Consider the following 12,844-nt stretch of genomic DNA (forward strand, 5'->3'; position numbering starts at 1 on the left):
TTATACCGTTAAAGATGTGTTTAATACATATCAGTATATTTCATACACGTGTAATTCAAAAATAATTGGAATATATCATTTTGACTTGTATTTGGCCAAATTTAATTTTAACATTAAAAATGACTTTGAGCCATTTGAAAGATAAAGCAATGCTTAATAACTTGAGTGATCTGTGGAATGTGTAGTTCTGGGGACACTCGCGTCACACAAATAGTTTGAGAACGAGAAGGCTGCCGAGCAGGGGCGGTGGGCTTTAGCTTCACTGCGCGCGGGAGGCCGAGGCCGCGGAGGCAGCACAGGGCGACACTCCCCTCACTGGCTCAGGTGAGACCCTTCCTCCTCTGAGGCGCCCTCCTTCCTTCCCAGCCTGACTCCTGCTCATGAGGCCGCGCCCTCTCCCCTCTCAGTGCAGCCTCACAGGTCTGGGCCGCCCCACCTTCGCTGACCTTTACCTGCTCCGCAGCTTGGCCTGGGCCTGGCTGCGCTGATTGCCCGCAGCACACTCTGCCTGCAGTGAGATCTCCCGCGGGACGTCCCGCGTCTGGACGGGGCCGCAGCCTCGGGCCTGCTTCCCCTGGCCTTCCTCCTGGCTTCGGTGGCTCGCCCTCTGCCCTCTGGAGCGCCGGCACCCTCGGGGCTTTTTCCCCTCTTGCTTTGCTGCCCCATTCACCCTTCCTGGGTACCCAGCCCCCCCCCCCCCACTCCCGCACACGCCCTGGAAAGCGCCATCGGACATAGATGGTGGGAGCCTGTGACCGAGGCCACAGCCCTCTGTCCTGTGACTGCCACCCTCAGTCCAACGCACTGTGAGCGGCTCCCCTGGCATTCCTGCTTTACGCTTAGTCCCCAGACAGCTGCCAGAAGCTTCTGGGAACTCCCCGCGCTCCCCCTTTCCCCGGCCAGCCGCCCGGTCCCCTGGGGTACCGGGGCACTGAACGGGCCTCGTGGCCTCCAGTCTGCCTGGGCACCCGCTGTCTGGGCTGCACCCTCGGTCCCCACCGCCTCTTTGTTCGCGCCGATGCTGTCTTCGTCTGTCACGTCCGCGGTGCCCGTGGAATAGAAGCGTAAGCTTTCGGGGGCCATGGAGGGTGCGGGTTGGTGTCCGGCCTGGCGAGGACGTTCCGAGGTGGGTGATGCGAGGTCGTGCCCCAGTGAAGCATGCACCTGAAGGTGGTCGAGGCGGCAGACTCCCGTTGGCTCATGGTGGAGCGGGGGAGGCCGAGGGAGGACTGGAGGGGTCGTGGCGGGGCCGGCGACGTCCCTCCGCGCTGCGGTTCCCTGGGCAGTCCCGCCGTGAGAGTTCGTAGAGCTGTTTGTGCCCCTTTCCACATGTCACACTTCACACTAGAAGATTTAGGAGTTAAAGGTAAACGATGATGAGTAAAGTGAGGCGGCGAGGCCCCCGGGGGGCCATTTGGGAATACAGGCGCGGGGCATTTTGCGGGGGGCGATGGGGCTGCACGGGGCGTCGGCGGCAGCCGCCGGGATGGCGAGCCTTTGTCCTGCATGGAGGACTCGCACGTGAACTCCAAGTGCCAGTCGCACCTTCCACCAAACGCCCTGGAACGTGCTCGTGGTGTGGCTTTGTCCCTGAGATGTCATCTGCAGAGTCTCACATCCCTTCCCTGCGCCAGCGGGTGCTGTCCCGGTGCCTTCCAGAAGTGACCCCTCTCTCCGTCCTCCAGCCTCACCCCGCATCCCACGCTGCCAGAGCCCCGAGCCACAGCCTCCCCGAACGGCCTCTGCGGCGAGGCTGCCGCCGGGGCCAGTGTCCCGCCTGCCTGCCTCCCAGGCCTGCTGCCCTGGCCGGAGCACTTCCGGGGCTCCCTGGGGCTTTGCCGGATGAAAACTCACACCCTTGACCTGGGAGGAGACAGTTGGGATGCACAGGAGGGGGACTCGAGGGACGGCCACCCAGGCTGGGCCAGGCGCCCTGCCAGGCCCTGGGCGTGCTCGTCTGCGCCGCCCCCGGGGACTTGAGTTCGGTGCAGTGTCAGAGACCTGAGGGAGACTCCAGAGTAGCGGCAGCGCTGGAGGGACGAGGTTTGGGCGAGGGAGGCGCGGCCGGCCTCACAGCCTGCGCGGCGGTGCGGGGTGTGCAGCAGCCTCCGCGGGGAGTCTGTGCCCCGTCTGCGCGTGGGCAGCAGGGAAGGGCGCACGGGCGCACGCTGGAGGTGGCCCGGGCTGGGGTCCTGGATTGTCGCGCAGTTGGAGGGGAGGTGATGGGGTTTGGGAGGAAAATAATGCGGTTAGATGTGTGTTTTACGGAGATCGACGCGGTGGCCATGTAGCCGGTGGGTGTGAGGTTGGGCGACTTGCCCAGCCGGCAGGGCTGCAGTTTAAACTCGGAGCTCCGTGAGCCCACAGCTGGTGGGTCTGGCACCTGCTCAAGTAAGAACCAGGACTCTCTGTCTCTGAAGCCATCGAGTAAATAGAAGGCAGATTCTAAAAAGAAGAGGAACGTTAAATCATTCCCTACTATTTTATTTCTTCAAATATTATTTTTCTTAGATATTTTTAATAGTGGTATTTAGAAATCCTGGTTTATGGTTATTTATTTTAGAAAATAAATTTATATTTTAAGGAGAAAAAGGGATGAATAGGATTCTATTTTACTCTTTCTTTAGTTGAAGCCTAATTGTTCCAATATAAGATCAGACATTGGGTGCTGAATTGTCCAGCCTCAGGTGCTGAGCCCAAGTGTAAGCTTGGGAAGGCAGTGTTGGGCGCTGAGCCTAACGTGCTTGTGGCAGAGGTCGTTGTGATGTTTAAAACAGAATGCGGTGGTCTTTAACCAAACAGCTTAAGTGAGTTTCATAAAAATATCTAAATAAACGCATGAACTCGATTGAAGCCCTCTTAAATTTCTTAGCATAAATATGGCAGGTGGTAATAGTGGAAGCTGTATACACGCCGTTTTCGGCAACAAAGATGATCCAGTCAAAGGAGAAACGTGACTGAACGATGGGAGGGTCTGTAGCTTACGGGATGCCTGTCGCAGTTCGCTCGTTCCTCACCCCTGACCCCGTCGTCTGTGTCTTTCGTAGGCCCACGCACGTGAAGTGGCAGCTGATGGTGGCTAGCTGTTTCCGGAGAAGTGGTAAATGCTCTCACGTTCTTCGTTTCTAATACTTTTGCTTCTTTCTGTCTTGTAGGTAATTATGCATAAATTGTGATCCAATCGCGTATTTATTTTTTAAAACATTAACTTTTGATAACAATACATATTTGAATCATTACATGAAAAACAATAATTACTACAGAGAGAAAAACGTTATGCGTAAAAAGTGGATCTTAGTCATGTATTCTGACACCCCCGTTAGAAATGGATTTATCGTCTCTCAGAGTTAACATGCAGTCACGTTCGCAAGTCAGCCACGGGGAAGCGGGCATCTGTGCACATCAGTTTATTTTTCCATTCTGTTGCCTCGTTCTACATCCCTTGTGCGCTCTGCCACATCAGTGAACCCATCTCCACACAGAGCCTGAGGGGCGACCGGGGCGGGGACACGGGGGGCTGCGTCTCCGTGCCAAGGGCGGGGACACGGGGGGCTGCGTCTCCATGCCAAGGGCGGGGATCCGGGGGGCTGCGTCTCCGTGCCTCGCCATGCCTCCGTCCTGCAGGGACCGTGAAGGTGTCAGGTGCGAGAGGCCCAGTGGGGAGGTGAACCTGGCAGGTGAGCACATGTCAGTCCTCACAGAGCATCAGCCCGGAAAAGCAGGTCCCAGTCCCGGGAGGCGAGGACTGCCCAGGCGCCCGTGCGTGCACCGCCCCGCACGTCCTGGCTTCTGTCCCGGCCTCTCCGTGGGAGGCGGCCGTCTCCGCTGTGACTGGCGTCCTGTTGGGTGGCACACCACGCAGCTCTGCTGTGCACGCCCCACCCACTCGCCCCCGCTCGGGTCAGCGTCGCCACCGTGAAGTGTGCGTGTGCGAGGGGTCTGCGGAGCCTGAGACCAGCCTTTGAGAGCCGTCCGAGGGCGGTGGGGGGGGGGGGGAGCCGAGTCGCACTGAACCTGGGGCAGCCAGGCGCTTCCCCGCCCGCCCCGCCCCTCCCCGCCGCCCTCACAGGAGCCCAGAGGCGCCTGGCCGTGGGCCGGGTTTTACCAAGGGCCACCGACCCCGAATTCATTACAAAACAAAGTGTTTTCTGTAAACATTTTAATCTTTCAAAATGAAAACTTCAAGTCATTTTTCATCTTTTCTAGGTGAATGACATTGAAATTATCATTGACTATCACTTAAAGTATTTTAAATTTGTCAGTTGTTCACCCGAATAATCTTTAATTTTTAGGAAATTGAGTGGATCTTCATTTTTTCCACTAATGTATTTAAGAGGTAGAGCTAAGTTTTAACGATTACATATTTCCTTCTGCTCTAATACTTTTCAAATTTGTTTTATCTTCACATTCTCTTCCAGAAATTATACAGAGAACTTTTATATATGCTTGTGGCAAACATGAAGTCATCTTACCAAACCAGTAAAATGACAGTGTATATAGGATTAAAATTAATGCTTTGTTGATCCTACTGATACTAGTGTGGTTTTCTCTTTTTTATTTGTAGGTAACTACCAAAAAGCATTAGATACTTATAAAGACATTCACAGAAAATTTCCAGAAAATGCCGAATGTAAGTGAGATTACATTTTGTACTTTGAAAGTATAGGTTCTCACTTTTTATGTCCTAATGCGTGATAGTTGCATTTGTTACAGCGATTGTATACATAGACGCCAACCTATAATTTGTGGTATATGTGTATAAATATGAGTTTATAGGATCAGAGAATCTTGAGTATACAAGTGCACATTTTTGGAACTTACTTGCTGATGAATTTGAATACGCCACCGAATTCCTTTCAGCAGTGAACAGGGCTCTCGTCCCTGCCCGGTGCCGTGGATTGGCGGCGACGCAGAGCAGCAATGGGGGTGCTGCAGCCAGTCCCGCACTGCCTACGCGCCCCGATCCGCGTTTGCCCCCAGTGGCCTTGCGGCTAAAGGAAAGTAACAAAATACAGTTTGTTGTGTAATCTTTGCTATTCACGAGGAAATGAAAAGCAGTTCCTTGGGCAGAAGAGGCATTTTTTTCAACTTCTAATTCATTCTTGTTGAAACACAGAGGTGGTAGATAAGGTCACTAAAAGATACTGCAGCTACTTGCTTTAAAACATCCCTACAGCAAACAAAGTAACGTGTTTGAAAAGACTCCTTTTAATTTTGTCCTCCGGTGTCAATGTTCACAAAACAGCGCATTGCTTTTCCTGAGCCAGGGCCCCCGGTGGCCCGGCCCCCGGGCTGGAGGCACAGCGTGCGCCTTCGTTAGGGCTTCCGGCCTGGTTTCGTCCACGCTGCCTCGACAGCAGAGGGCTCAGAACTCTGGCCAGATGCCACTGGCCACTGGGGAAGCAGGCTCCTTGGGGACCTGTCAAACCTTATAAAATGCAGATGCCTGGCTCTGCCTACAGAGGTTCCCACTGAGGTTCCCAGTGGGCCCAGATATCTGATTTTTCCTATTTCTTTGATAAAAGCTTTTTATTTGATTCTTAATCTGGGTCACATTAGGGCACTGGTGCTTTAGAGATTAAATAAGAGACAGCAGTGACATCTTTTTCTGAAAACTGAGCAACCCAGAAATCAGCCAACCTTGGGCTAGACGACTCGGCTCCGGGAGGCCGTCCTGGGCATTGTGGGACATTTAGCTGAGTCTGGCCCCTGCCCACTGGAGGGCAGTAGCACTCCGCGACCCCCTCGCCCTCACCACGAAAACCAGAGCCATCCCCAGGCGTTGCCAGACGGACGTCCCCGGGGGCCGATCACGCCTGTCCTGTCTGAACACTGCAGTAGCCAGAGGGACTGTCTCCAAGCAAGGCCAGACTTCCTTCTCCACGGAGAGCGCTTCGTTTCGCTCTGAAAAGGGAATGGACATCTGCTTGTGCCCCTGGGAACGTCCAAGACGACTGGCCTGGATGGGTTCCAAACAAGTGTCCTCAGCGGCCCGCCTCACCTGCCGTCTTAGGGAAGTATTTGCCCACTGTTTGGGGCAGAGTAGTTTTCTGGTGAGCCCGACAGGATAACTTAGCCTTAAAATGTATTCTTCATTTGTCAGAAATTGACTTGTTTCAGAGGCCTTCTAGCAACAACAGTGATTTTTATTTTACATGAAATGTTCCTAAACCACTCTTTCTAAAGATGGGTAAATAAGAAAAATGGTTAACTGTGTATCGTTGTGAATGATTGATTATACATTGGCAATTTATATGCCAATGCGTGACATCTTAAGTTATTTTAGTGCTGTGACTTTGCAATACATTAGTGGTCACGAATGGGCCATTTATTGACAAATTCCTGGGACGTGACCTCTGTGTCCGTACACGGTGCTGAGTCAGCATCGTGGCTGCAGTGGAAAATGAAGCATGAAAATCCTCATTCGACCCACGACACACAAACAGCCCGCGTCAGAGGGGAAGAGCCCGGGAGGCCTCCGGCCACACGTCGTGGGGTGATGCTGCCCCCGGGAACCCCTCTCAGGGGAGCCATCCTCCCTGGACGGGGTACAAGCGGCAGGTACTTTTCAAGACAGAACAGACACCGTTGTGAGCATCGGTCCTGTCTGTGCCCCGAGAGACCACGGTCATTGATCTGTCGTGCGTCCGATGCTGTGCACCCTGTTCTGAATATGTTTTTCCCATTTAGGTCTGCGTTTCTTGGTTCGTCTCTGCACTGATATTGGATTAAAGGAAGTTCAAGAATATGCAACAAAACTCAAGAGATTGGAAAAAATGAAGGAGATCAGGGAACAGGTACCTCATATGGGCCGAAAGCTTCTGTCTGTCAATTTTCAAAACACCAGCCTCCTGTAGCTCAGCTGAGTGGCGTCTGGGCTTCTGCCAGAGAAGTGACATTGAATGTTCTCCTGCTCTGGCATGAAAGGAAAAGGACTAACTAAAATCCCAGTTTTTGGACAAAATCCTGTCAGCAGCGAGTTTCCCGTGGGGGAGGGTGCAGTGGGTTCAGTGTGGTCTGTAGTGGGGGGTGCTGACTGGCAAATGATTCAACTTTCTGCTCTACACAGTGATTTGTTATTTCATAGATTTAACTTTTAGACTTAATTAAAAGGCTAACTCATAGACGCAACTGGAGAGCCGTGTGGCCCATGGAAGCCAAAAGGCTGCCCCTCGTGCGTGACGAGGGCCGTTCACTGTGGGGGGCCCGGCTCTGCGGGCGGCCTCGATGCACGTGGGGGGACGGAGTTCTCGAGTTTGTTTCTTTAGAAAGAATACTTTCTCCTGCGTTTGAGCCCAGGCACTCTGAAAGCTTAGCATGATGTATGAGTGTCTGCCTTTCACAGAAAATATATTCTTCTAGCTTAGACTTTTTCAGGAATTTCATTATCTTGGGTAATTAAATCAAAATTCCATATTTGCTTTCAAAATGTGGTTATCTTGTTTTTCATTTGAAGATGTGATCTAATTTTTGATTGTCTTTTTAAAGTATTAACTGTAAAAGAATAATGAGTATGACATAGATTTTTTTACCGTAAAATTCCATAAAATATTAAAGTGGTATTGAAATGCCATACTAGGCTACGTAGTTGAAACCTGCTCTGAAGACCAATTAAATGCCATGTACCGATTGCTAATTAAATTATCCAACCTGTGTGAAAGCTTCGCAAAATGTAACCCAGTAGAGATGAAAGGTCCAATTACCATAATTATCATAATTGCTATCGAATTTGTTTCTTTAAGAAGAATCACAAAGTAGTCTATCAGTCTTTGGACTCAAAGTTCATTGTTGTGTAAAGTTACCTCGTATAGAATTATAGATTCTTGTGGAGAGAGTGAAATTCTTACAACTTCATAAGTTCAGGCATCGGTAGTTGAATCTCGCTGAACAGCGCGCGGGCAGCGCACCCTGCGTGGCAGAACTGGGGCGTGCGCCGCCGTCTCCAGGCTGCAGACGCTCCCTGGGTTTCCTCGCAGCCAGTTCACGGGGATCTGGACGTCCACCGGGGGAGAGAGGCCGGGGTACCCCCTTCACGGAGATTCAGCGTGCCTTGCATGCCACTCTCTTGCGGCTCATCACATGCTGACGAGTGTCCTGGCTGGCCCACCGCCGTCCTGTCCTCTCTGGATGCCATTGGGTCCTGCCCCCCCCCACCCCCCGCTCTCTGTGACAGCGAACTCTCTTTTCATCTGACCAACGGCTGTGGACTGATGTTCACGTGGACGAACCAATTCCACTACTGAGAACGAATTTGCGGATGTCACTGAAACTGCTTTTCATTGCTAATTTCTTCTCATCCGTCGGGACGCTCACACGCGTGTTAAATGCCATCGGCTTGTCTGTTTCTCTCGTAGACCGGCCACCGCCCTTCCGTGGCGCTCGCTCAGTGGCTTCCCAGCGCTTAGGCGGGACGCCAGAGTAAGCGTGCACGGGTCACCGGCGGCGCGTTCAGACTGAGCAGGGCTCTCGTCACCGTGTGGAGTTCCCGGCGAGCCCCGCGCCGGAGCAGCGGTGCCCCTCGTGCGGCGCGTCCTCGCCACGCTCGCCGTGGCCTGTGCGGAGCGCGAGGCCGTCGCGGCCGTCACCACCGCCTCCCCGTGCCTGCCCCTCTCGTCCTCCGTCTCAGCCCTGAAAGCCGCAGCCCTCGTCCTGCGTTCTCAGTCCCCTCGAGAGCGACTTCTCTGCCACGCTTCAGCTCCCCTCGTTTAATCTGCGTCGAAGAAGCGTTTTCCTGGTGTTTCCTCACTCAGGTTTTGCTTATGAAACGTGTTTACAGACGTAAAGTGCACAAGTTACTGGCAAAAGGCTGCTCGGAGGCAGAGAAGAGGCGTACGGGGCAGGCAGCCTCCCTCCCGCAGCTGGCCGGCCCCGGGGTCCCCCGCCGCCTGTCCGCTGCCCCCGGCCGGGCCCTCCCTCCCCTGGCTTTGGGGCGCATAAAGCGAAACGGGATAAAATAAGGCGACATCTGGATACATGCGCTCCTCTGGTAAATTTGAGCTTGACACTTCTCGTTACTGTCTCTGCTGCTTGTGTCGTGTCTGCCGCAGTGTGAAGACTCGACCTCTCGGGGGTGCCCGGGGTGTCTAGGTCAGGCCTGCCTGGCCCCCTGCTGTGCGATGCGTCTGGGACCCTCAACGCGCCCACACTGTCAGGCAGCCATGCCGGGAGCTGCGCATCTGACTTGGGGGTGTTTCTTGCCAATCCTCCGTTGGCCTCTGTGGTGATATATGGGGGAGCTTCTCCATGTGGCTGACCTCAGGCGCTCTGTGAAGCAGCCATGTAGTTGAAACCAGGGGTGTCGGAGGCGACCGCATCAAGCCTTCTGTGGCTGCTGAGGGTCACAGCATCGAGTGCCCGTCCTGGCCTTCCTCCTCCGGACGTGCTGGTCATGGCGGTGGTCTGGCGGCGGGGAGGAGCAGAAGCAGGGAGCCCGATGACGTGCTCTCCCCCAGCGTCTCCCGACGGCACGGGCGGCTTCCCTGTCGGTCAGCAAGGTCTCTGTCCCTCTTCGCGCCATGTCCCGCTGGGTGGCTGCTTTGCTCACATCTTGGCTTTGCTGTGCTGAGAATCACGTTGGTCGCGGCTCCAGGGCTTCCTGTCCTGCCTGCTGTCAGGCCCTGTGTCCCAGACTCACAGCGCGTCTGAATTCCCGTGAGCCCCGTTCCGTGTTAAAATGCCGAGAGGCTGGGACGAGCCCTTCTCCCGTTGGGCACGACGCGTCAGGCAGACGTGCAGGGTGCCCGGCGTGTGCCGGAGCTGAGGCGGGTCTCGTGTCAGACGCGTCAGGGTGCGGCAGGGTCCCCAGGAGCAAGCGGTCTAGTGGCCGAGAGCCACAGGAAGCCGTCGCCCCGCGAGCCCTGGGGACCCGCCGGCCGGCATGGCCCGGGCACGGGCCGTGGCCCCCGTCTGCGCCAGCTCCTGGAAGTTAGTGTTTGTTGCTGTGCCTGTTTGACTTTCAGTTTTACGTTCTTTCTCTGAGCGCGGGCTTCAGGCCCTGCGGTTCCTGGGGTCTGCTCCCCCATCGCTGTAGCCCTCACCCCCGGCCGAGGGCCGTGCGGCTTCCTGCCCGCCCTGTCTCCTGTCCCCACGTCCGTCTGCCCAGCCGCTTGCCACTCAGCCGCTCGCCACTCAGCCGCTCAGGGCACCCGGCCAGACTGGTCCCCACCAGGGCAGCGTGGCAGACACATGCTCACGTTCCTGCGTCGGATGGCCGCCCGCCGCCCTGTGTCGAGGCCCCCGCCCCCCCGTTCCCCGAGGGCCTGGGCTGCATGCGGCCCACTGGACCCAACCACACACCGGCAGGGCAGGCCCACCCCGGCGGCGGTGGGGTGCCTGGGTGCCCCCAGGTCGGCACCCCAGCTCCCAGGGCCTTGGGTGGCTGCCGCATCTTCCGTCGGGGACGCCTCAGTGGTGCGGGTCGGGGGGGAGGGGTCGCAGTCTTGACTCCATGTGTGTCTGAACTTAGAACCTTCTCAGACTGCTTGTTCTCATGTGTGTTTTGGTTTTACTTTTGAAATTGCCATTTCTTTAACTCCCTGTGAGTTCATCACCCAGCCGACGACTCACTGTGGCTGGCGTGTGGCCTTTCAGCGGGAAGGGGACAAAGGCCTTCTGTGCCCACCGGGGCGGGGGTGTGGAGGAGAAAGACAAGCCCGCACAGCCTGGCCGTGACGGTGGCGTGGGTGACACGGGCCCATCCGGGCCACCCAGGGGCGTGTCCTGGGGAGATGAGGGAGGACGTGAGGGAGGCGGGGAGGGAGCACCGAGGGAGCACCGAGCAGGCCGACAGCGGTCAGCGCAGGGAGCGCCCCCGAGCCAGGCCTGGGCTGGGGGCACGGCTGCAGCAGGGCGCAGCGTCCGGGGGGAGCAAGAGGAGAAAGGAAGCCATCGAACCGGCCAGGTCTGAGGTTTCTCGTGAGTGAATTCAAAAGACAGACGCCCAGCCAGAGCCTCGGCACCCCGGTGTGGGTGTGCCTGGTGCTGGGGGCCAGGCTGGGAGGAGAGAGGGGACCTTGGGGTGCTGGGGGCAGGCGGGGTGCGAGCCGGACGCTGGGGCTCTGGGGGGCTGAGGGGCGGTGAGCAGCAGAGCGTAGGGGTCATAGTGCCGCCTTCTGACCTTGCTTTATCCTAAACTTCAGGTCACTTATGCACATCTCTGTCACATCTGAGTAGAAAAATGTCGAATTTCCTGGTCGTTTGTCTTTGTGAGCTGACATTAGCTTTGTGTTGTACTTGTGCTGTAGGTGGACACGTGAAAACCAAATTTTGAAATAAAATCTGATTATAGGTGTTTAAGATTTTGTTTTGTCCATGGTTTTTAGGTTTTCTCGGTGTATGACGGCAAGGGGCGAGGTGGGGTTTCAAGGGAGGTTTCTTTTCCGTAGAACAAACTGGAACATGTGTGCATGTTCGGGAATCCTGAGTTCCTGGAGCATGTCTCGTTTCATGGAAATGAGTCTTGAATCACTGAGGGGAGATTTTGTTTCTGAGCAGACCGCAATGTCAATAATGGTACCCACAACCTGATAATTTATAAAGATTTGGAAAGTTGTCATGGTTGAGGGAATAATTTGTCCTTTAATTTAAATCTGAGATTATGTTTACAATATTAAGATCTAAGTAAGAGATCAACCTATGTTGAGAAGTTTTAATTCAATCGTACAGTAAATGTTTATCAAACGTGGTCCGTTTCTCTTCACTGACTGCGTTGTGGCTCTAAACGGACCAGTTTGTGTGTGAGAATCTGGCAGGCTTGAGGCAGCTTCAGTGCTGATATGAAAATTCTAATATTTATGCAAAACAAAATAACAACAGAATGTGAAAGGCACCCTAAGAATGTCACAACTTGGAGATGTCGCCACAGTCTAAAACTGAGGTGCCGTTGGCATGGGAGCCAGGGCCTCATAGCTGGGGCGTGGGCGCCGGGGTCGCACGTGGTGGCCGCGGCCGCGCTCGGCTTCGCACGCTCAGTAAACCCGTCTCCTCCTTGTTGCAGCGCATAAGGTCCGGCAGAGACGGCAGCGGAGGCTCCCGCGGCCGGAGAGACGGGGGCGCTGGCAGCGGTGAGTGTCCCCTGTGACCTTGGAGTTGGGTTAGTGCACGGCCTTCTAGAAGCATCTCGAAACAACCCAAAAATGCCCTTCATCTGTTTGTCAGTTTGTTTTACATGCAGTAAAACCTCACTTGTTCTAATAATCTGTGGGCAGTCAGTGTGATGTGTAAATTAGGTATAAATGTTAGCAGGTTTATTTCTAAAATAACCATAACCCGTTTCGCTAATTATTCCTAAACAAGCTCAGGTTGGATAAGTGACAGAGACGCCCACACTAGGGAGGGCTTGCTGCGTCACACGTTACATTGTGTGTTGAGCTAGTGCCGTGAGGATGAGCCGCGGATGGGCGGCGGGCGGGGCTCAGGGTGCAGGCTGGGCGTCCGCACATAGGGTCCCTAGGGAACGGGCGCTGTCGCGTGTGCTGATTAGACCGAAGCCCCCAGGCTCGCAGACGCTCGCCGGGGCCCGGGTGCCTGCCCGTGCCAGTCGGCGGAAAATAACGGAGCGCGGGTGCTCGCCACACGCCCTCAGCGCGCTGCGTGATGGAGCAAGTTTAGAAGTTGTGCTCGGGGCTCCGCGGCTTCCCCAGGAGGCGGCTCTCATCTCTAAGGGTTTGCTCCCTGCGGGGGCCACAGGCCTGCAGGCGGGGCTCCCTCCTTAGGCTTCCACGAGGCTTCGGATGCCCAAGGGAGATAGATGTCAGTGTCTGTGTGAGAAGTGAAAGAAAAGAAATTTTTACCTAAAGCAGTAGTTTTCAAACTTTCTTGACCTGAGCTCAGGCACTTGGAAAGA

The 12,844-nt window shown here is 55.0% G+C and overlaps 1 protein-coding gene across 3 annotated transcripts in view; it reads left to right on the forward strand.

Moving 5' to 3' along the window:
* Positions 1 to 12,844, forward strand: part of IFT88 (intraflagellar transport 88) — a 57,922-nt gene that overhangs the window by 43,478 nt on the left and 1,600 nt on the right. For all 3 annotated transcript variants that reach the window (XM_016119804.2, XM_016119824.2, XM_036228349.1), the window contains 4 exons: positions 3,048 to 3,100; positions 4,565 to 4,630; positions 6,691 to 6,797; positions 11,996 to 12,062. In XM_016119804.2, the coding sequence (XP_015975290.1) occupies positions 3,048 to 3,100; positions 4,565 to 4,630; positions 6,691 to 6,797; positions 11,996 to 12,062 (293 nt within the window). The remainder of the gene's footprint in view (positions 1 to 3,047; positions 3,101 to 4,564; positions 4,631 to 6,690; positions 6,798 to 11,995; positions 12,063 to 12,844) is intronic.

This window comes from Rousettus aegyptiacus, unplaced genomic scaffold (assembly GCF_014176215.1).
Source record: "Rousettus aegyptiacus isolate mRouAeg1 unplaced genomic scaffold, mRouAeg1.p scaffold_m13_p_11, whole genome shotgun sequence".
NCBI classification, from domain to species: domain Eukaryota; kingdom Metazoa; phylum Chordata; class Mammalia; order Chiroptera; family Pteropodidae; genus Rousettus; species Rousettus aegyptiacus.